The 24,579-nt window shown below is 42.3% G+C and overlaps 1 protein-coding gene across 1 annotated transcript in view; it reads right to left on the reverse strand.

Moving 5' to 3' along the window:
* Positions 1 to 24,579, reverse strand: part of LOC148540566 (uncharacterized) — a 115,830-nt gene that overhangs the window by 78,149 nt on the left and 13,102 nt on the right. Inside the window, exon 4 of the mRNA XM_088444391.1 lies at positions 22,888 to 22,992. Within this exon, the coding sequence (XP_088300517.1) occupies positions 22,888 to 22,992 (105 nt within the window). The remainder of the gene's footprint in view (positions 1 to 22,887; positions 22,993 to 24,579) is intronic.

A 24,579-nucleotide genomic window follows, 5' to 3' on the forward strand; every position in this document is an offset into this window, starting at 1 on the left:
TATGAAGGATTTTATCTGTGGACATATCCTCTTGATTGCTTAGCAGAATCTCCTCACCAACTCCTTTTCTGCTAATTTCCTATTCAGAAGTGCACTGAGGGTTGATATTTGAACTTTAATTGTTGAAACTACCAGACCTTTGATAAATCCTTCATATAGGAACTGTAATATTTGAGGTATGTCTGTTGTCATTGCCTCAGCCTCATTTCCTACAAAGGAGACAAAAGGTTTTCCAAATCCTATAATAAATCTGAACAATTATCCTTTCTTGCTTGAAGCAAAATCTGTACTACCTGCTATTAATCCTTCTTTTCTCTAGCATTTTCCGTGCAATCTCCAGGCCGCTAGTTTGAGGGCTGTCAGATTCTGGTGCAGTAATGGACCCAGAGTCAGTATGTCCAGCCTTGCTGGAAGCATCCATGGTTCTCTCACCACCATTCCTAGCACTGTTGAAAACCATGCCCTACGGTAGAATTGCTATAATCTTTACCTGTTCCTTTTTGAACTTCTTCAGTATGCGATATATCAATGGTAGAAGTGGGAAAACATATAGTAGATGAAAATCCCATTGCTGGGTCAAAGCATCTATCCCCTTTGACCCTTGTACATGGTGTCTTGAAAAGAATTGAGGCAGTTTGTGCTTATATTGGTTGCCATTAGATCCATCTCTGGACGTCTGAATCTTTCCACTACTGCTTGGAATATCTCTGCATTCCATTCCAATTTTCCTGGGAGAACTGGCTTCCTGCTCAGAAAGTGTGCTACAAAGTTTTCCTTGCCAGACACAAGGAGTGCAAAAAAAGAGAAAGAAGGTGTTTCTCCGCCCAGACCATAATTTTTGCAACTTCTGCCATGAGGATCTTGCTTCTGGTATCCCTTTGGCGATTTATATATGTTACCACAGTCATATTGTCCGAAAATATCCTTAGATGACTTCCTCTCAGATGATCTTAGAAGTAATATATTGCCTCCCATACTGCTCTCATCTCTTTTGTTTGACGAGAATAACCTTTCTTGCTTGGCCCACCAAGCTTGTGTCACCATCTGTGACAAATTAGCTCCCCATCCTACAGAACTTGCGTCTGTTGTAAGGATTATGTACTGCAGTTGAGAAAACGGTGTTGACCTTTTTCCTAGATCAACTTTTTTCCACTAGTCCAGCGATCTTTTTACGTCTTGTCTCAGTCATACATGATGGAGAAGAGGCACCTTCCAGTGAACAAATTCTAGTATGTTTCCTTGCAACTTTCTCATATGCCACTTTGCCCATGGGACCACCTCTATAGTTGACAAGATCATACCAAGCAATCTCAATCCCATCCGGAGCTACATGCTGCTACATTTTTGCACATATCTTGTCAGTTTGCATATTTTCATATATCTTCTGAGAGACTGACCGCATAATTCTGGGTATCTATTATCACCCATAGAAATTGTATTCTTTGCACTGGATTCAACTAACTTTTTTCCCAATTTATGACCCAACCATGCCTTTCTAGGAATTGTAGAACTTGATCCATCTAGTCTTGCACTATTTCCCATGGCCTTCCGGTCGATTAATATGTCGCTTCAATATGGCCACATCATATTACTTGAGTTCTTAGGTGAGCTATCATGGTTACTAGAACCTTAGTAAATGTTCTGGGCAAAGTTGATAGGCCGCATTGGAGACATGTGACCTGGAAGTGTTCTCCTGCCACACAGAACCTTAGGTATTTTTGATTGTCTACGTTTACTGGTATGTGAAAATAAGCATCTTTTAAATATATTGATGCTAAAAAATTCCCTTTTGATATGCCCACTAGGATAGATTTCAGCATCTCCACATGAAATTCTTTGGTCAGTGCATACTTGTTCAATTCTCTTAGATCCAGGACAGTCCTGAAATCTCCTGACATTTTCTTTACCAGGAAAATAGGTGAGTAAAAACATGTTTTCCTTTCCATAATGGGTACTGGCTTTATTGCACAAAGTCTGATTCGTTTTTTAAAACTGTCTGCCATAGCGATCTTTTCCAGTCTCACAACTGGTATTCTGGACTGTACAAATTTGTCTCTTTCTGGTCTTTCTCTGTACTCTATTCGGTATCCTATGGATATTATCTCCAATACCCACCTGTCCTGAATACTTTGAGTCCATGTGCTGGTAAACTGAGACAATCTTACTCTGACTGCTGGTTCTCTGGGGGCCTTGTAGTTATTGCTGTCTGGAATTACCTCTCCTAAAATTTAGATGAACGGATTGTCTGGTCATCCCTAAAGCATACATTCTGCTATACTGTGACCTGGTCTATAAGTTCTAGCCTCTCTGTTTTGATGAGGGAAATTGATATCGGTTTCTCCAATCCATTGGTAGCCGGTAAGATTTACCCCCCCCCCCCACACGGTATCCTTTGTATCAGGGAATCCAAGGTGCTCCCAAAAAGGAAAAAGCCATCATACGATAATGTTGCCAACTTATTTTTGAATTTGCATCAGCCATCTAAAATCGCAAGCATAATGCTCTTCTAGCTACTACCCTAGTAGTCATAGACCTTGCTGCATAAGATACGACATCCAAAGAGGCCTCACAAAAGGTATTCGATAGCTTTTTGCATAATCTCCAAGTTTCTTAAAAGATACTGGGTCTCATTCAGACCCGGTTGCAAGCGCCGATGCGCTCGCAACCGGGATGATGGTTAGTCCTGCGCAAGCGCAGCGGCCGCACTGAGCGTGCGCAAGCCCCAGAGCGAGAGAGAAACTCTCTCGCTCCGGAGCTCTCAACAAAAGGGGCGGCTGTCGATGTTGATTGACAGCTCGCCCCGTTTTGTAGGCGGGCCAGGGGGGTGGTTTCCAAAACAGGAACGCCTACCGTTTTGTGGGCGGCCGCACTGACATCATCAGTGATGTCAGTGGGGAGGTTCCTGCTCGATCAGAGCAGGAAGCTCCCTGGGGCTTGCAGTTGCCAAGACCCAACCTTAGGGTCTCGGCGCAAGCCCCGATGGTCGCGATGGTGAACACCATCGCGACCATCAACCTGGTTGGCCGCTAAGCTGTGGGTGGTAACCCACAGCTTAGCTAGCGACCAGGAGGCCACACTAAAAAAAAGGAACTGGCCGCCCTCATTCAGAACGAGCGCTCGCTTCTTGCGAGCGCCTCTGAATGAGGGCCATTGTTTTGAGTTTCTTACTTCAATATCTGTTTGCAAAGATGCACCCCAGAGTCTTACTGATCTGGAAACGGAAGCTATAGCAATACCAGACTCTAAAGATACAACAGTAGAAGTGTGTAATATATTTTTTAGAATTTTCCATTCTTTTATCCATGGTATCCTTAAATGCAGCTACGTCCTCTAACGGAATGGTAGTTCTTGTCATTTACTCTGCAATCGCAGCATCCACCTTCGGTAGAGCACAACATTTAAGCAGATCTTCATCTCTTATAGGATACATACATTCAACATGGTTCAGGTTACCCTGTCTCTTGTCAAGGTTCTGCCACTCTTTAATGACAATTTTGGCCTTTTTATAATTCATGGTTTTATATATATTTTTCAACATACTTTCAACCAAATCCATATTAAAACTACCTTACATCCTCACGAATCATTCCAGAATCTTCACTAGATAAATCATCACATTCTTCAAAATGACCATATTCAGATGAGACAGCATCCTGTTCATAATCAAGACTTGCTTCAGACCTGGACCTCTTGGAACATGCATAGTGAAAAACTCCTCTTTAGATACAAATTATTTTTTTATCCAGTCCACTAACTCGTGAAACTGGATATACTGCTAAGTAACTACAGGTGGTACTCTTCTGGACACAATTCTCACAAAAGACCATCTCTCCTGTGACCCTGAAAATGGCTTATCACAGGCTGCACACAGACACCTTACGTGCTTTTTCTTGACCAATTTCTTTTCTCCCATTTTAGGCACACTAAAAAAATTAAAGCACCTTATTACTAGCCTAATACTTAAGAACCTGCATACTTATGCACCCACTAAGAAGGGCTTACCTAGACTGGGCGCTATTCGACTGTTGGGGTGAAGGCTCCGTTTCCATCCTTTTGAATTTACAGACCTCTGTTCAGTAGGTAAGTGGATCGGTAGATGAAAAAACCCCACCCTACGTTCGATGTGTTGCTCCATTGTAAAGTCCTCTGACCTTAGATTCAGTCGGGCACATGTGCAGTGTCAGACACACTGCCTTCTGGATTTCCCGTCATCAGTTCCCCTGATGTGTGCCCGCACACTCCAACCAGCTGCACGCTGCAGCGCCATCTTAGCTTATTCAGCCGGGAGCTCCAATCTAAACCTGAACAGCCCCGGACCAAAGCGCGGGTGTCCTAACAACTCCGGAATAAAACTGGCAGCCTCCATAATGCCAACCCCAGGGTGCCACTCCGCCTCAGACTGCGGCACAATGGGCGTAGGTGCCACTTTGCCTCAGACTGCGGCACAATGGGCGTATATTGTTAGGAGACAGGAAGAGAAGACAAGGAAAAGTGGCCAGACAGAATATTTACACCAGGGGTGGCGGTCCCTGAAAAAACTTCCTGTCTATACTAGGGGGACAGGTCCTATATCCCAAGGTGAGACTGCCATTGAAAATCGAAGAAGAAAGTGAGGTGGGACCCCACATTTTTTAATTAATGGTTCTCTAAGACTCACTTAATTTTCATCTCAGCGCAATCGGAGTTCCCTATAAATTTTACACAAAACAGGTTTCTAAAGTGGATATCAGTATCTATCAATCCCTCGTGTACTTACAGAGACTTCACGTATTAAAACCAATTAACATCTTTGGGAGAGATCAGACCTACAGATGTGTCCACACACATCTATCCTCCATGTCGCGCCACACAACGCGGGAGCGCCGAGCGTATTTTGTATTACTTTTTACCTTGAAAGCAGGCAATGCGAATAGATATAATTTTAATCAGCAGAAGCTGCTTGTGCTATGCAGCATGCATATTCTGTGTGTGAGTGCATCTTCATGCTAAACACTACATTACAGTGTTACAGCCACTGACACTGTAACGTAGCGTTTCGCATGCAGATACACATGCAGTCGCTCACAGAACATAGACATGCTGCATATCATTTTAATCAGCAGAAGCTGCTTGTGCTATCTATTCGAATCACTGTGCGAATAAGACGCATTTCAAGGTAAATAAAAGTTGTTGCACAAAGAATCTCTGTGCTACCGAGTCATGCCACGGCATGGCACAACTAGAAGGGATGTTATTTCAATGATTAATAATCTACGGTATTTGATTATGTATGTCTATTATTTAAATTTGTAAACTAGTTTATCTGTTTAATGATTTGCTGCACATACTTTATTTGCTGCATGTTATCCCCTATGTACAATATCAATTGTAGCTTGTGGTGTGAAAAGCATTAGTTATCGGCATTCTTGTCCAGAAAGTTTGTGTGGTATGGTTCAAATGAGATGGGAGATGAATACATGAAAGATGAAACAGTTAATGTACAATTGTCAAGACAGTCATGTGCAACAATTAACAGTATTTCCTAATTTTTCTCAATAGAACTTCCTTCTTGTTCTAGTTCTGTAAAAGACTGTGCTGCATTGGCTATTTCGAAGCAGCTCTGTGAATGATATATTTTGTTTGCAACATGAATGCTACAGCCTGACATTGCCTCTAATATATTAAGTTGTCATATTAAGAGGTTATTCTTCTTCTTAAGCTGCGTATCCACTAGCAGTGGAACGACAGAACGATTACAACATTGTAATCATACAGTCAATCCTCTTCCCCTGCAGTGCCTACACTAAACGATAGGTCATTCAGTGTAGGCACCCTCCCCCATCCCTGAACATGGTCAATCTGTCGTTATCAGCAGATTGACCAGCATATTCAGGTGATGATTGATGTCGAAAACGACCAGCGGAAGCGCACATCGCTGGTTGTTTTCTACATTTTCATGCCCGATTCACGCACGATTAATGAGCGATTGAACGATAACGAGATCGTTCAATCGCTCATTTTAATCGGCAAGTGGATACGTGACATTACTGTAAGTTTAAATTAAAGGCCCCCATACACAGTGCGATATGCACCTTGCGATGTGACGGCCGATCCGATGGCCGACATATTGGGCGGTAAACACACATGGAGGGATCGGGTGACCGACTGCCCAATATGCCGGCACCCCCCTCCCGCATATCGCTGCATGGGATCGTACATCACTCCCCCAGATCAACTGAACATGCAGAAAGATCTGGAGGAGCGATGTACGTTCCCACGGGAGTGCACTGCCGATATCATACCCACACATGGAACGATATAGCAGCGATATCGTTCCAATCCATCGGATCAGCTGCTATATCGCATAGTGTATGGGGGCCTTATGGAGTAGAAAATAAAATTGAGTAGGAAATAAAATATAGTTAGGAAGATCATTTCAAGACTGATAAAATGTAAAGGTAATAACTCTAGCTAAGTACAAGAGAGCTGGTCTTATTTTCAAATGATAAATCAGTAACTCAAATAAAACAAATCTGCAATGCATACCTGTGCATTTTCTAAAATGTTTCAGTCTTCCATCGTAGGGTAGTTTTCACCCCATTAAGCATCACATTTGCTGTAATATTTTATACATTTCACAGTTTTTTGTGCATCAGTAAGCCAAACAGTTACACTTCGTGTGCTTGGCTTATTGATGCATATTTTTTTTTGTCTTGGGAGGGTGCTCAATGATACACACCCGGAGTCGGCTGTGTTTACGTATTAGCACAGTCCAGAACAGCAGCTGCCGCTACAGAAAGTTCTTATGAGCTGCTACTCATGCCTAGCCCCAGCAGCTACCTCGGCCCTCACATCTTCCCATGACCACCAGTCTCCTCGCCAGTCCCGGCTATGTGTATATGTGTGTATATTGGTGTGTGTGTGTATATATGTATATATATATATATACTGTATATGTATATATTGGTTTACAAAAGATGAAGGAACGGCGCCTTCAGTGTATATATTTTTGTTTTATAAAATCTACAACCGTAGTATTTTGACCAGGTCCATAAAGTCTAAGTTTAGTTCCTTGCAAAATCTTCGTGTAGTCCCCACGGAATAGTCTCAGAAAAGAGGAAAACAGAAAAAAACAAACTTAGTGTAATCCGAAGCAAAAATATATCAACATATAAGTTTAAAGTGCTGACGTGCAAATGGTAGTGAATACAAACATAAACATTGTCTAGAAACACTCCACACGTGTTCAAATAAAAAAACTCCAGCATCCAGAATAAAATTAGCCTCGGAGGGAGCTCCGTCGTGCGCATGCGCCAGATGCGACGAGCGAAGGACTTTCCTTCGCTCGTTGTGTCTGATCAAAGGGGGCGTGCTGTCGGTGTTGATTGACAGCACGCCCCCTTTGGTGGGTGTGCCGGGGGCGTGCCTCCCAGACGGGGCGTTCCCAAGGGAACGCCTACCGTCAGAAGCCGGCCCACTGACATCACTAGTGATGTCAGTGGGAGTGATTTTGGCTCTGATTTTGACTCAACCGCAGGCTCCGGCTCGCAGTGGCGATGGTCGCGATGGTCAAGACCATCGCGGCCATCAACCTGCACGCTCGTATAGGCTGTGGGTGGTGACCCACAGCTATACGAGCGTCCAGGAGGACGCTCCATAATTATAGAGGACGGCCCTCATTCAGAGCGTGCGCTCTGCTCAGAGCGTCCGGCTCTGAATGAGGGCCAAAGTTCCTATCCGGATCAAACCCGGAATTTTGCCGGCGCCGACATTGGATATTGGATATTCCTGAGTCAGCGCCGCTCACACCGCAGTCGGGTCTGCATAGACCCGGCTTTTGTGGAGTGAAAGTGGTCGCTTGGAGATGACGTCATCTCCAAGCGCCACTGAAGCCGGACCAATCGGCCGGCTAGCAGCGCACTCCAGGTCATCGAGACCCGGAGTGCGCTGTTCTCACAGCAGAGTTTCACGGGCTGCGCCCGTGTTAAACCCTGCTAGTTACCTGGGTTGGATTCCCGGGTCACTCGACCCGGCGATCCAACCCTCTCCCCTTTTACACAGGGAGCTGCCCAGGTTAACCCTTCAAAAACCCGGGTTTTAGCTCCGGTGTAAAAGGGGTATTAGAGACAGCACTTTTGGCTCTACTAGCTCTGTGTCTTTAAGCCCTCATGACTATATATTTATATAAGCGGCGGCCATATTTCCAGAGACATAGGCGGCTGCCATTTTTGATATGTCTAGAATTCTAAACCATTGCCAGGCAACGCGGCTTGCGCTAAACCATTGCCGGGCAACGCGGCTTGCGCTTGAGACAAATAGAATAGTAATAAAAGCTATTGGTTATGGGTTATCAAAGTGCATAATTCAATAAATGAACAATATAAGCAGCAACTAAAAGACCAACAATCTAAAAATGATACATAGATATATAAAAAGCATATATATATATATATATATATATATATATCGGAGCCCACATATAAATAGAATTAGATCCCTAAAAGATAGAATTAGATCCCTAAAAAATAAAATGCATAAATAAGTGAATAACGAGCTAATAGTAATTAAGGACTATATGACATGTTAAAACATTAAAAATAGGACTAAAAAGTGACGCTGAACTAAAAATGACATAATAAGAATAAGACATTGAAATAATGACATTATCAGAAATTCAGTAAAGGTAAAATTATAAAAAAGGAGCAATCTCATACCCCTCATTTAGGCCATTAGGGGTGAGGGTATCCAGCATATAAATCCAATACAGCTCTCATTTCGCTAATACATTGTCAAGATCTCCACCCCTCTTTCCCAATTCTACATGTCTACATGTTCAATACCTTTAAAACAAAACTGATCTATATTAGAGTTATGGAATCAAGTGAAATGTCTGGGTATTGAGTGGGATTCCAGCTTGTTACGAATGCTCCTCACATGTTCCTGAATTCTGATTCTTAGGGGCCTTTTGGTTTTCCCTATATATTTATAACCACAGATACATTCAATCATATAAACTACATACGTAGTGGAACAGTTGATCATATCTTTTATCTTAAACTCTTTACCTTTCTTATTGAAGAAACTTTTTGTATCCCGACTGGCAAATTTACAGATACAGCAGTGATTACATTTATGAAACCCTTTAGGTTTAGCTAGCCATCCTTGGTTGTTTATACTGGGAATAGTGCTAAGCATACTAGGGGCTAATATTTCTTTCAAGTTTGTAGCTTTTCTGAAAAAAATTTTTGCTTCGGATTACACTATGGCCCTCATTCAGAGCCGTACGCTCTGAGCAGAGCGCACGCTCTGAATGAGGGCCGGGCTCCATTTTCATGGAGCGTCCTCCTGGACGCTCGTATAGCTGTGGGTCACCACCCACAGGCTATACGAGCGTGCTTTTTGATGGCCGCGATGGTCGAGACCATCGCGACCATCGAAATTGCGAGCCGGAGCCTGCGGTTGAGGTTTTCAACCGCAAGCTCCGGAGTGATTTTGGCTCTATCAGAGCCAAAATCACTCCCACTGACATCACTAGTGATGTCAGTGGGCCGGCTTCTGACGGGAGGCGTTCCCGTGGGAACGCCCCCGTCAGGGAGGCACGCCCCCGGCACGCCCACCAAAGGGGGCGTGCTGTCAATCAACATTGACAGCAAGGCCCCTTTGATCGGACACAACGAGTGAAGGACTTTCCTTCGCTCGTCGCGTCTGGCGCATGCGCACGACGGAGCTCCCTCCGTCGTGCGCATGCTCAGTGCATAACATCGACCCACTTGCGAGCGGACAGCCGCTCGCGAGTGGGTCTGAATCAGGCCCTATGTTTGTTTTTTCTGTTTTCTTCTTTTCTGAGACTATTCCATTGGGACTACACGAAGATCTTGCAAGGAACTACACTTATGGTGAGTACACACTGGGCGATAAAGTGGACGACTGAACGATAACGATATCGTTATCGTCCAGTCGTCCACTTTATCGTCCATTTTGAAGCCCAAAAAGATGAACGATAACGACGACGCGCGTTCCCGCGGGTCGTTCGTCATCATCGTTCATCGGGCTGACATGCAGGCCAACCTGACGATCTCGTCAGGTTGCTACATGTCAGGGAATGGGGGAGAGAGCCCGGCGCTGAACGATATCGTTAATGATATCGTTCAGCGGCTGTGCTCAATGTCATAAACGACATTGAGCACAGCCTGCCGGGGACACACTAGACGATATCGCTCAGGGAGCATATCGTCTAGTGTGTATGCACCATTAGACTTTATGGACCTGGTCAAAATACTACGGTTGTAGATTTTATAAATCAAAAATATATACACTGAAGGCGCCGTTCCTTCATCTTTTGTAAACCAATATATACATATACAGTATATATATATACATATATACACACACACACCAATATACACACATATACACATAGCCGGGACTGGCGAGGAGACTGGTGGTCACTGGAAGATGTGAGGGCCGAGGTAGCTGCTGGGGCTAGGCATGAGTAGCAGCTCATAAGAACTTTCTGTAGCGGCAGCTGCTGTTCTGGACTGTGCTAATACGTAAACACAGCCGACTCCGGAAAAAAAAAAACACCCCTTGTGTGCATCACTGACCACCCTCCCAAGACAAAAAAAAATATGCATCAATAAGCCAAGCACACGAAGTGGTTCCTTCATCTTTTGTAAACCAATTCTTTTTTGTGATTTTGCTGAATAGATCACTATTTGGAAGGTTTGGCAGCCACCTTAAAAAGGCAGTGTTTATTATATTGATACACAAGTTCAGTGTTTTGTTTGCTGTACACAATTACATATGAGCTTTGTGTGCCACTTACACTAATTTCTATCACTTATATATATATATATATATACACACATACACACACACACACACACACACACACACAGTACAGTGCAAAAGTTTTAGACAAGTGTGGAAAAATGCTGCAAAGTAAGAATGTTTTCAAGAATAGAAGTGTCAATAGTTAATTTTTATCAATTAACAAAATGCAAAGTGAATGAACAGAAGAGAAGTTTAAATCAAATCAATATCTGGTGTGACCACCCTTTGCCTTCAAAACAGCATCAATTTTTCTAGGTACACTTGTACACAGTTTTTGAAGGAACTCGGCAGGGAGATTGGTCCAAACATCTTGGAGAACTTACCACAGATCTTTTGTGGATGTAGGCCTGCTCAAATCCTTCTGTCTCTTCGTGTAATCCCAGACAGACTCTATGATGTTGAGATCAAGGCTCTGTGGGAGCCATATCATCACTTCCAGGACTCCTTGCTCTTCCTTATGCTGAAGTTAGTTCTTAATCACATTGGCTGTATGCTTGGAGTCATTGTCCTGCTGCAGATTAAATTTGGAGCGAATCTGGTATTGCATGATGGATAAAGTACCTGCCTATATTTCTCAGCATTGAGAACACCATTAATCCTGATCAAATCCCAAACACTATTAGCTGAAATGCAGCCCCAAACCTGCAAGGAACCTCCACCATGCTTCACTGTTGCCTGCAGGCACTTAGTATTGTACAGCTCTCCAGCCCTTCGGTGGATAATTTGCCTTCTGTTACATTTGAAAGCACCCTGCTTTCAAATGTAAGATAAACTTTGTTACCTTATCCCCAGGTGCTTATTAAAGTTTATCCCTTGGTGTGGACCGGTCTCTTTAAGCCAGGACCCATATTCATGCTTAAAATGTGTGCAAGCTTGAGCCAAATGTGGCAGATCAAAGATCATATAACTGAGAATCAGTGTAGGGACTGGCCAGATGGGAAGACCGTGAAGTGATGGTCAGCTTGACAAATTATTGCAATACTTTGGAACTAACATTCCCTGTACTCAAAGGAATTACAGTTTGAAAAGTAAGTGAGTGCAGAGTTTGTATGATATTCTTCTGTTACAGACAAATATTTCAAATTTTGAGTCATCAGTCCAGAGCATCTGCCGCCATTTTCCTGCACCCCAGTTCCTATGTTTCCATGCATAGTTTCACTTGGCCTTGTCTTCACGTCAAAGGTATGGCTTTTTGTCCGCAATTCTTCCATGAAGACCACTTCTGGCCAGACATCTCCAAACAGTAGATGCGTGTACCTGGGTCCCACTGGTTTCTGCCAGTTCTGAGCCGATGGCACTGCTGGACATCTTCTGATTTTGAAGGGAAGTTAACATGAGGCGTTTTTCATCTGATGCACAAAGTTTCCTTGGCCGACCACTGCATCTACGGTCCTCAACATTGCCCCTTTCTTTGTGCTTCTTCAAAAAAGCTTAAACAGCACATCTTGAAACCCCAGTCTGCTCTGAAATAATTGCCTGAGAGAGAACTTGCTGATGCAGTATATCTACATTGTGTAAGATTGCAGTGCTAGACCTGCCAGACCTAGCACCGTGTTACTTCTTTCTTTTCCTTAAAGTCAGATCTGTACTCAAAGGAACCCGTTTTGCATCAATTACTACTAGTAAATAAGAAAAGACGAAGCTGTTCAGATGGCTGACAGATAATGAGCTACAGCACGACTTTGACCAATGGAAAATAAGAATGCAACTGTGTGTGGACGCAGAAGGGGAGTACATAGAAGGGGTATGAAGTCAAAATGTACTTATTATAATTAAACCTAACTTATAGCATCAATCTCATCATTTAATAGCCACACCTTTTATAATTATATATATATATGTGTGTGTGTGTGTGTGTGTGTGTACAGCCATGGCCAAAAGTTTTGAGAATGACACAAGTATTGGTTTTCACAAAGATTGCTGCTTCAGTGTTTTTAGACCTTTTTGTCAGATGTTACTATGGTATACTAAAGTAAAATCACAAGCATTTCATAAGTGTCAAAGGCTTTTATTGACAATTACATTAAGTTTATGCAAAGCGTAAATAGTTGCAGTGTTGACCCTTCTTTTTGAAGACCTCTGCAATTCGCCCTGGCATGCTGTCAATCAACTTCTGGACCACATACTGACTGATGGCTGCCCATTCTTGCCTAATCCATGCTTGGAGTTTGTCAGAGTTTGTGTGTTTTTGTTTGTCCACCTGCCTCTTGAGGATTGACCACAAGTTCTCAATGGGATTAAGGTCTGGGGAGTTTCCTGGCCATGGACCCAAAATTTCGATGTTTTGTTCCCTGAGCCACCTAGTTATCACTTTTGCCTTATGGCAAGGTGCTCTATCATGCTGGAAAAGGCATTGTTCATCACCAAACTGTTCTTGGATGGTGGGAGAAGTTGCTCTTGCAGGATGTTTTGGTACCCTTCTTTATTCATGGCTGTGTTCTTAGGCAAAATTGTGAGTGAGCCCACTATCTTGGCTGAGAAGCAACCTCACACATGAATGTTCTCAGGATGTTTTACTGTTGGCATGACACAGGACTGATGGTAGCGCTCACCTTTCCTTCTCCGGACAAGCATTTTTCCAGATGCCTCAAACAAACTGAAAGGGGATTCATCAGAGAAAATAACTTTACCCCAGTCCTCAGCAGTTCAATCCCTGTACCTTTTGCAGAATATCAGTCTGTCCCTGATGCTTTTCCTGGAGAAGTGGCTTCTTTGCTGCCCTTCTTGACACCAGGCCATCCTCCAAAAGTCTTCATCCTGTGTCATGCCAACAGTAAAGCATCCTGAGACCATTCATGTGTGAGGTTGCTTTTCAGCCAAGGGAGTGGGCTCACTCCCAAATACAGAAGGGGCTGTTTCATTGAAACCTTTGAACGCTCCTTAAGGGAGGATCTGGACAGAATGGATTTCAAAACTCCTAAAAATAATTTAACAGCACCACTTAAAAAAGCAATCAGATCTTTGAAAAACAATGATCATATTGTTATAAAACCCGACGATAAATGCGGCGGGGTGGTGATTCTGGATAGAGAGGATTGCCATACAGAAATTATTAGTTAGCTTAATGATAAGTACACCTTTAAGAAGCTGAAGAGTGACCAGTCAATCAGTGTACAAAAGAAATTGGAGGTTTTTCTTAATTTATATACAGCTAGTACGACAATCTCAGAGGAAGAGGCGGGCTTTATTAAAATAGAGAATTCATCTATCCCGATCATATATGTATTACCTAAAATACATAAAAGTTTGGATAAACTACCTGGACGCCCGATAGTGGCAGGGGTTAATTGTATCATTTCCAACCTATCATGTTTCCTTGACCACAAAATGCAACCACTGGTACAGAAGACTAAATCATATACCAAAGATACAATAGCAGTTATTAAAAGAATAGCCGAAATCGAATGGCAACCTGGATTCTTCATAGTAACTGGTGACGTTAACTCGCTTTATATGATTATTAGACATGACTTGGGGATTGCTGTTTTGGAGTACCACATAGAGAAAGAAGGTTGGGATGAGAAAATGTCCAATCTGGCTGGTTGGAATGAAAACCTGGTAATGTATGGGAGCAAATGAGATTCGACCAGCAAGTCCCAAACACATGAAAATGGACAAAAACAATTGTTCAAATTGGTTAAATATGTTTTATTTAACTAATTTGTCTTCACAAATATTTTTGACCGTTTTCCAGTGTTCATGAGAAAATGGTCAATTATCATTTGCTCCCATACATTACCAGATTTTAATTTCAACCAGCCAGATTGGACAGATCTCTGACAGATAATTGTATAATGTATGCCCAGCATTAGAAGGCAATAAGATTAAAGAAAATTGTATTGAGAGGTATATTTAGTGATAAAATACACTCCCATATCACTAACAACTAGAACACATTATTAGGAAGCACTGACAAATTCTGGGTAGAGACTCAGCACTTGAGAATTTCATTACAGATAAACCGAGGATTATCTATAAGAAAGCGGACAATTTAAAATATATGTTAGTAAAAAGTGCTTTACCAGTAGAAAAAATGACCACGAGAATTGTATCTAAAGGTTTCTACAGGTGTAGATCATGTCTAATATGTAGAAATTGTACTACCATTAATAAATTGATGGAGTACACATCAAACACTTCTAAAAAACTTGTCCTATTAAGGATTTCATAACTAAAAATGTTGTCTATCTGTTGGAGTGCGTATATGGGGAACAATATATAGGACGGACAGGTAGAATGCTCAGGGAGCGTCTATCAGAACATGTCCGCAACATAGAAAAAAGATATGATCTCCAGTGTCTCATTACATTTTAAAGAAATACAGTTGTATCATGAAGGGGTTAAACAGTTTTTGCAGCATTAAACTATGTAAAGGGAACTGGCGCACTAAAATTATGGAAGAGCAACTCGCCAGATTGGAGATGAAAACCATCTATGAATTATAGACTTTGACCCCTAATGGGTTAAATATGGATTTTGAATCCAAATGGTTTATGAGACGCTATATTGCTATAACCCAATTTTAACTATATTTTATTTTCCCTTCCTTCCCTCCCAGCCATTTTTCTGGAGATTGATAGTCTATACTGTATATTTTATATATATCTTTACAGATTTATTTAGACACTCCCCTGTATTCTATATGTATTTGTGGGAGGTTAATATTTATTTTTTATTATTTTTTATTGTGGGAGGCTTATATGTTTTTTTATAAAATTTTTACTATATGTATCATTACTATGATGGCATTTATATGTGGATGTATTTATTTGTTTTAATGTTGATACAGAGATATGTGTTAATACGTACATATTTTTAGATACTAAATACTAGGATGCTACAGCTATGCATGCATTTTCAGTAATTAGGGACCAGCTGGCCGGGTTTTAGGTATGACCATGATTTGCGAAAACAGAAAATATGACCCTGGACAATCAGCAATATAATCCGGATCACCAAGAGAGATGGCACTTCTTGATAAAGGGGAGAGAGCTCCCGAAACTGCGTTGAAGCCATCAACTCTATCTAAGGACTATAAGGACCACACATTTGGGTACTTACAGTTCGGACTGATTATTGCCGATGTCCCCGCGATCTCTGAGAGACTGCAGCACAGAGATGGTGTGGATCTGTTTGTAAGCCCTGCTTGGAATATATCCTGTTGTGTCCTATGTTTATTCTACCTTTTACAAAGCTATGAATTTTATTAGTATGTCTTAATAAATCGCTTCCTGCTTCTACTGGGTATCTGTGTGTTATACATGAGACAGACGCATCTCCAGGAGCCAAAGATTAAAGAAACTGTAACGGGCACTTGAGACAGAATACTAATGTAAGTGTCTCCTTTTAAGATTTAGATCTGTTGTATCATCTAGCCTGTGAGTGTGAAAATAAGAGAGAGGAAACGAAAGATACCTTTATGGACATTCGGGTGAGAATTTTAATGTAAGTCTCGGTTTTTCACCCCTCAGAACTAAAAGATATAAGCAGGATTGGATTCAACACATTGTGTAGTATACTCATATTTGCATGAGCTAGCGCTGGTTGACCTGTCTTTTTCCTTTATACAAATTATCTCCAGGCTATCAGGGTGTACCCGTTTTCTAAGGTTGTAAATTTATAGAAGCGCAAGTTTGAGTTACTGCTTTGATTTAATTGATTTCAGTATGGAGAAAGTGTTTTATCGCGAAGAAGTGTGTATGAATGGATAGAGAATTTGAAAGAAGGTCACACAAGTGTCAGCCATGAAGAAGGAACCGGATGCCTGTCGACATCCACGACTGATTCTGTTCGATAGACAAGTGACCGTGAATTATGTTGCAAATAATTAGCCCTAATGGTGCGTATCCCCTAGCAGACTGTGAAACGACTGCACGATTACGACATTGTAATCGTGCAGTCATTTCACAGTCTATGATGTGCAGTCGTTCAGTGTAGGCACCTTCCCTCATCCCTGAACATGGGCAATCTGTTGATATCGGCAGATTGACCAGCATGTTCAGGCGATGACTGATTTCGAAAACGAGCAGCGGGAGTGCACATCGCTGGTCGTTTTCGACATTTTCATGGCCAATTTGTGAGCGATTAATGAACAATTGAACGATAACGATATCGCTCATTTTAATCGGATAGTGGATACCCGGCTTAAGAGGATGAAGACTCATGTGTGATGAAGAGGTGAAGACAGCAGTGCATTCGTGGCTCGCATTTCAGCCTAAAACATTTTTTAATGAGGGAATGCGAAAGCTTGTTGACAGATGGACAAAGTGTATTGAAAAGCAGGGAGATTATGTCAAAAAATAATGTATTTGTCTTTTCTGAAAGTTGATTAAAATAAATTCTACAGCCAGAGTGCTGATAATTTTTGACTCACCCTCGTATATATATACCGTAGGCATACATGAAGTACCCGGCGTTGCCCAGGTTTAAATCTTCAAGTTATTAAGTTTTATTATGTGATGTTGTCCAATTCCATCCAGTGGAAGGCATAGAACTGGAAGGCAAAGTTCTGCCCGGCACACTCCACTGTGAGGTCTGACTGGGACCCCAACCACTCCATTAGGCATCCCAGACCAATTTCCACCCCTCTGAAGTTTTCATTCTAATCCATCCAGTGTAAGGTCCTCGATTCAAAGTTCTGGCCAGCATCCCCAGGTAAAAGTTCTGCCACCAGTGTACACCAAAGGGAGATCCGACTGGGACCTTAACCCCCTAGTATGTCTTCTAGGATCCAGTGATACCACTCTGTGAAGTTTTTGTACAAATCCATCCAGTGGAAGGTTCGGAACCTTGGTCAAAGTTCTGCCCAGCGTACATTAATGGGAGGTCCTACTGGGACCCTAACCCCCCTAAAACTTTGTCAGAATTTAACTGGACCATGTCCAGTTGAATTCATCCCAATTGGTGCAGGGGTGTCCAAATGCATAACTGAACAGACAACAAACAAACAGACCAATGAATTTTATACATGTATATGGAAGTGCTAATTAGTGAGCCTGCCACTGTCAGAGAGTAAGCTTCTCCTTGATTACAGTCTTTATGCAATGTGCTGGGAGTGGGAATCCAGCACACAGAATAGGACTGGCCCAGAAAGGGATAGTGTCCTGAAATTAAGATCTCCACTCCTGCATTAGGAAGTGTCCATCTCAGGTAGGAGTGGGTTGGTCTCTGCCCCCCCCCCCCCCCTCCTCTCTCTTTACACTCACTGTAAACTGCAATCTTCTCAATCCTGAAGGACCTGCAGATGTGGGGCTGAATTGTAAGATTCAAATAGAAGTGAAGCTCTTGAAGTGTCAACAAATTACTGTGAGATAAAGTAAGAGGTCAAAGGGATATGGGACCCGATTTATCAAGGAATCTAACTACCAGCAGCTTATTGCATGACACAGAAACCCGGCCAGGGCCGTCTCTTCCATTGGGCTTGTTGGGCAGTTGCCCAAGGGCCCGAAGATTCAAGAGGTCCAGCCAGCAGTAGAGATTAGGCGGCTGCAGCAGCAGCAGCAGGGCACTCACACAGGCAGGATGTGTTTTTAGTTTCACTTTCACTTTCTGCCTGTGAGGCTGACGCGAGCTACTGCAGAGTGCAGAGGAGAATCCAGGCAACACTGACAGACCCCGCTCCACCACACAGGATAAAGGTAAGAGCTGGAATAGGGGAGGCAGGGCGACTGGGGAGTGAGGGCTGATGGCACTACTATGGGAGGGGGAGACAAAGACATATGGTGAGTAGGATATATGTGGGGGCTGATGACCTGTTTAATCGGGGGAGGTAGAGACAAGGGTGTGTAGGAGCTCAGGGTTGAGGACACTGCTATTGGGGGGAGGGCAGAAACACATGGGGAATGGGGACTCAGGGTGTTTATGACACTGCTTTGGGGGAAAGGGGGAGAGATATTGGGAGTGGGGCCCAGGGGGATAGGAAACTGCTCAGGTGGACTCCATCATCCACATTGATAATAAGGGACCCAGCAGCGATGGTCTTTTGGCGTTGGGATTTGAGTCCTGATTCCCAATATGGGCAGCAGACTCTCTTGTGTACTATATGGTGGCTGTGTCATACCATTGTTCTGGGCAGCATATATGACAATTTAGATTTTTTCCCGTGAATGGGTGGGTAGGGGCCCCAGTGCATTGCTTTGCCCAGGGCCCACACTGTTGTTAAGACAGCCCTGAACCCGGCAGGGACCCGGCAGTGTCTGTAAGGCTTCGCTGAAGTTGTAAACTCTCTTGCTGGGTCCCCATTGCCAGCAATGGGCGAGAGCAATGCAGTAAGAAATAGCAGTAATCTGTTAGTTAAATACTGAAAGGATGACAGAACCCCTATAGCGAGTGCTAAAGGGGTTATGTATCATTGAGAAATGGGGCCCATGATCTCTTACCAGACTTCTATGTAGCATAACGCTGTCTAACTGGGTGACAACCCATTTTCAGATAGTTTTAATAGTAAGTGAGGTGTGTGTAGTGGATGTTATACTGGTGAGGTAGGGTGTAGTGGATGTAAGAATGTACTGGGTCACTGTCAGGGCTGAGGCAATGTGGTAAGCTGGCCGTGCACAGCAAGGAGGCACCTTTTCCATTTGCCGGTCTCCCACTGTGATTTTGGTCCCAGAGGGCACCCGGCAGCTTCTTCCCTGCAGCCGGAGGCTAGAGCTCACTCCTGAGGTCCGCCTTAAAGGCCCCGCAATGTGTGTAGGAAGAGACGTCATGTCGTTATGATGTCTCTCCCATGGTGCCGAGTGTAATGAGTTGTCGGCTGGCCAGGAGTGGGTCTTCAGGTAAGTACAGTGTTGTGTGTCATAATGTGTAAGGAGCATTACTACAGTGGGCAATATGTGTAAGGGGCATTACTACAGTGGGCAATATGTGTAAGGGGCATTACTACAGTGGGCAATATACGTAAGGGGCCCTACTGCTGTGGGCATTATGTAAGGGGCACTACTACTGGGGGCATTGTGTAAGGGGCACTACTACTGTGGTCATTGTATAAAACACACTACTACTGTGGGCATTGTCTAAGGGGCATTACTACTGAGGTCATTGTGTAAGGGGTACTACTACCGTGGGAATTATGTGTAAGGGGCACTACTACTGTGGGCATTGTATAAGGAGCACTACTACTGTGGGCATTGTATAAGGGGCACTACTACTGTGGGCAATGTATAAAACAAACTACTGTGGGTATTGTCTAAGGGGCACTACTACTGAGGTCATTGTGTAAGGGGCACTACTACTGTGGGCATTATGTGTAAGGGGCACTACTACTGTGGGCATTGTATAAGGAGCACTACTACTGTGGGCATTATGTGTAAGGGGCATTACTACTGTGGGCATTATGTGTAAGGGGTACTACTACTGTGGACATTATGTGTAAGGGGCACTACTACTGTGGGCATTGTTTAAGGGGCACTGCTATGGGTAGTGTGTGGGCATTATGTGTAAAGGGCACTACAGTGTAGCATTATGTGTATAAGGGTCACTACTGTGTGGCATTATGTGTATAAGGGACACTACTGTGTGGCATTGTGTATAAGGAGCACTACTGTGGGCATTATGTGCATAAGGGCTACTACCACTGTAGAATTATGTGTATAAGGGGTACTACTACTGTGGCATTATGTGTATAAGAGGCACTACTACTGTGTGGAGTAATATGAATAAAATACACTACAGTGTGACTTTACGTGAATAAGGGGCGCTACTGTGTGTTGTAATGTGAATAATGGACACTACTATATGGTGTAATGTGATCAGGGGCACTGTGTGTAGTGTAATGTGAACAAGATTATGCTACTGTGTGGCATAATTTCAATTGGGGGTACTATTGTGTTACCACACCCCTTCCTTGTGAGACCTTTGGCACGCACTGTCCCTTTATAAATAATGGGAGGGAGGGTGCACATTTATAGTTTTATAGTTTGCAAGGGGGTGCCGAACACCCTAGCACCAGACCTGGCCACTGTAATGTGGCATAATCTGAACTGGGGCACTGTAATGTGGAATGATGTGAACAGTAGGGCATTGTTATGCTATATAATATGAATTGAGGCATGCAATATGGCAGAATATGAACTGGATTCACTATAGTGAGACATAATATGAACTGGGTGCACTTTAATGTTGTAGAATATGAACAGTGGTCACAACAATTTAACAAAATATGTACTGTGGGCACTTCAGTGTTTAATAATGTGACCTGGGGCACTGTGGTGTGAACTAGGGCACTACTATGAGTCATAAAATAAACTAGGGCCCTATGCTTAATAAAATTAACAAGGGCACTACTATGTGGCATTAAATTAACTAGGTCACTACTAAGAGACATAAAATGAACCAGGGCACTACCATGGGGCATGCAATTAACTAGCGCACTACTATGTGGCATAAAATGAGCAGATGCTGGGGAGAGAGGTGTCTATATAAATATATTTATATGTTTTATTGAAAAAAAATATTACCTCATTGCTTCATTAGGAAGTAAGAATAACCACTTGGGGCAGAAAGAATAAATTCAACCAAAACCAATTCAGTGGTAATATGTGACTTTAAAACCTGCATATCCCAGAAATGTTCTTACATTTCATTTTAGGGTTATTTTGCCAGGGACATTAATGTGAAAAATATTACAATATAAAATACCATATTCGGTTACATCATGTACTTTGATGCATTTGGCAGCTACAGTATGGTCATATTTTTTGTTGTTCGCTTAGAATTACATGGGAACAAAGGGATGTTTCAATATTTTAATGGAGTCAAATACAGCAGACGTTTATTGTAGATATAGAGATATACAGTCAGGTGCATAAATATTGGGACATTGACAGAATCCGATTTGAGCATGCATTTCACTTGATGAAGACAAAACTGAAGGGAAAATGCCCCAAGAACAAGCAGGAACTGAAGACATTTGCAGTAGAGGCCTGGCAGAGCATCACCAGGGATGAAACCCAGCGTCTGGTGATGTCTATGTGTTCCAGACTTCAGGCTGTAATTGCCTGCAAAGGATTTGCAACAAAGTATTAAAAAGTGAAAGTTAGATTTAGGATTGTTTAGTTTGTCCCATTACTTTTGGCCCCTTAAAAAGTGGGAGGCACATATAGAAACTCTCTTTTTTTTCTGTGTTCAGTGTAAACCCCGCCCTTTACAAGCACCTGTGTTATGCAATTAAGCTGATCTGAGCAACTACCATTTTTTTTGCAAGTTTGGAGAGGCATGAAGGCAGTCAGCATTAGGAGGATGTGCTGATGCTTATAGTGCCATGTGGAGGTTTTTTGGGGTACCTCCAAGGTAAGTTAGCTCTCAACATTTATATGTACTGTTATCATGCAGTACATCAATTGTAATTATATGACCCAGAGTGGGTGCTACCATTATGTAGCAATAATTATTTTGGGAGTGGGGCCCCCGGGGGGGTTCTGACTGGGCCTTTCTCATGGCATCACCACTTAATTCACATAGAATACCTTTATCACTTCTCTATTTGTTTGTATATTATTTGTGTAATTTTAATTCTTTCTCATTTCATTAACACTTATTGATTTATACTTACACATTTTTTCTTTATACTTCACTATCACCTGTTTCCCTTTTTCGTGTGATGCCCTGGGGATGGCCCTTGGTTGGAATTTTTTTGGGGTGCCTTGCTTCTCGGACGTGAACCCCTTAATGCTAGGGACACCAGTATAGAGGAGCCTTGACGATTGGCCTGGCACTTATTCATATATTTGCAAATGTATGTATCTAATACCTCTGAATCGCTATTATCATGTAGGATTTAAGTATTGTTTTTGCTGCAGTGTGCTGGAGGGCAAATCTTTTTTTTCTTTTACATATAGAAACTGTTGTAATTCCTACACCGTTCACCCGATTTGGATGTAATTACCCACAAATTCAATCTCAAAGTCTGCAGTTAAAGCACATCTTGTTTTTTTTCATTTCAAAGCCATTGTGGTGGTGAATAGAGGCCAAAATATGAAAATTCTGTCAATGTCCCAATGCTTATGCACCTGACTGTGTATATATATATATATATATATATATATATATAAAATCATATTCTATTGCCATATAATATACCTTCATGCTTTGTCGATTGATTTCACACGGGGATTGAGAAAGAAACTCATTTAGTACATGTACATTTCCACCAAAAGCCGCAAAGTGCGAAGGCGTAAGACCACTCTGCATAGAAAAAGATAGATCTAGTTAAGTTTCATACACATATGAAGTTTACTTTTATTACTACCAAGAATAAAATAGTACACAAATTCCTTGTAAATTTTACTGCAAGCTTAACCTTTTTTCCCAGGTTTTTCCATCTACTCAACCTAACTCCAATTCAAGGTGCAGGTCAGAGGTCACCCGATTCCTAATCCCTGGAATTCAAAAGCTCTGTAGAGCAGAGTTTCCCAACTCCAGGCCTCAGGGACCCCTAACATTGCATATTTTGCTGATATCCTCAGTATCACAAGTAAAATAATTAGCAACACCTGTGGAGCTTTTAAAATGTGTAGGTCAGTAATGAATACACGTGTGCATCAGCTAAGAGATCAGGAAAACATTCACTGTTAGGGGTCCCTGAGGACTGGAGTTGGTAAACACTGCTGTACAGTCTTCATTAATCAATGTTACATTCAATTCAAGCTTTTTTTTAGAGAGTTTTCATCCAGAGTAAGCAAAGGTAGCGTATATAATATTATTATATTATATTATAGCGGATTCCCGCTATGGCTACACAATGATCCTCATCTGCATAATCCCATCCGTTAGCCCTTTTCCAGGGCTAACAGATGGGGAGTAGTCAGTATGTCGACACTCAAACTGCTGCCAGTCAATATGTAATCAGGAGAATGCTAACGGCATAATGCAGATGGTTGTAATGTTAAAGAGTTTTACCCATGTTGACATTATAACTTTAAACATGATGTATTGCACTCATTTTTAAAGTCATACTGCAGTCACAGTTAAAATACTTCAACTAGCATTACAACTATATCTGCATGATGCCTTTGCAGTATCCTAACAACATATTGATTGTTGTCATATTCACTGTTAACAGAATGTACATATTACTTAACAGACCGTGGCATGTCCAGACAGATAATCTGTGCCTTCATAGTGCTGGTACAATTTTCGATGAGGCGACTGATGGCGAGTCTTAAAATGCACAGTGGCAGATTAGTGCCACAGCCCGTTGGAGTCTCTTTACGAATACCATTGGTTACGGCATTAGCATAAAAACAGTCGTGCTGCAGGGAAAGACGTGCAAAATTGCGTGCATCTCCAAATCAGATCCAGCATACAGTACAGGACCTTGGCATTGGAACATTATTAGAATAACAAAGCCTTCATTACAACTTTGTGACAATTTGTAAGATCTCATTAAGGATGGATAAACTGGTCCGACATGAGTTTCTGCCTTCTTAAAATGATCTAATTTCTCACTGTGTCAAGGTGGATATGTGTTTCAAAGTCTGAACAAAAATATATAGATCAGTCTTGATGCTCCATACCTCAGTTGACTCCTTGCTTCCAAATATCAGTCATCAATACTGATGAACCAATGCAACTAAGCCACTTCAATCTAGAGAGAGCAACCTGTACTGTGCCACGCCTGGGCATCTAATTGGGTCTTGTTCTAAAATGTCCACCGAACTGCAGAGCCTTACTGGTTCTGGAAAGGCCAAGCTATGTTAACCCAACTATTCTTCATTAACCTGCTATTCACCACCATCAGCGTCCACTTTCCAGTTTGGTATACCTATTCAG

This window comes from Taudactylus pleione, unplaced genomic scaffold (assembly GCF_031769625.1).
Source record: "Taudactylus pleione unplaced genomic scaffold, aTauple2 ptg000019l, whole genome shotgun sequence".
NCBI lineage: Eukaryota > Metazoa > Chordata > Amphibia > Anura > Myobatrachidae > Taudactylus > Taudactylus pleione.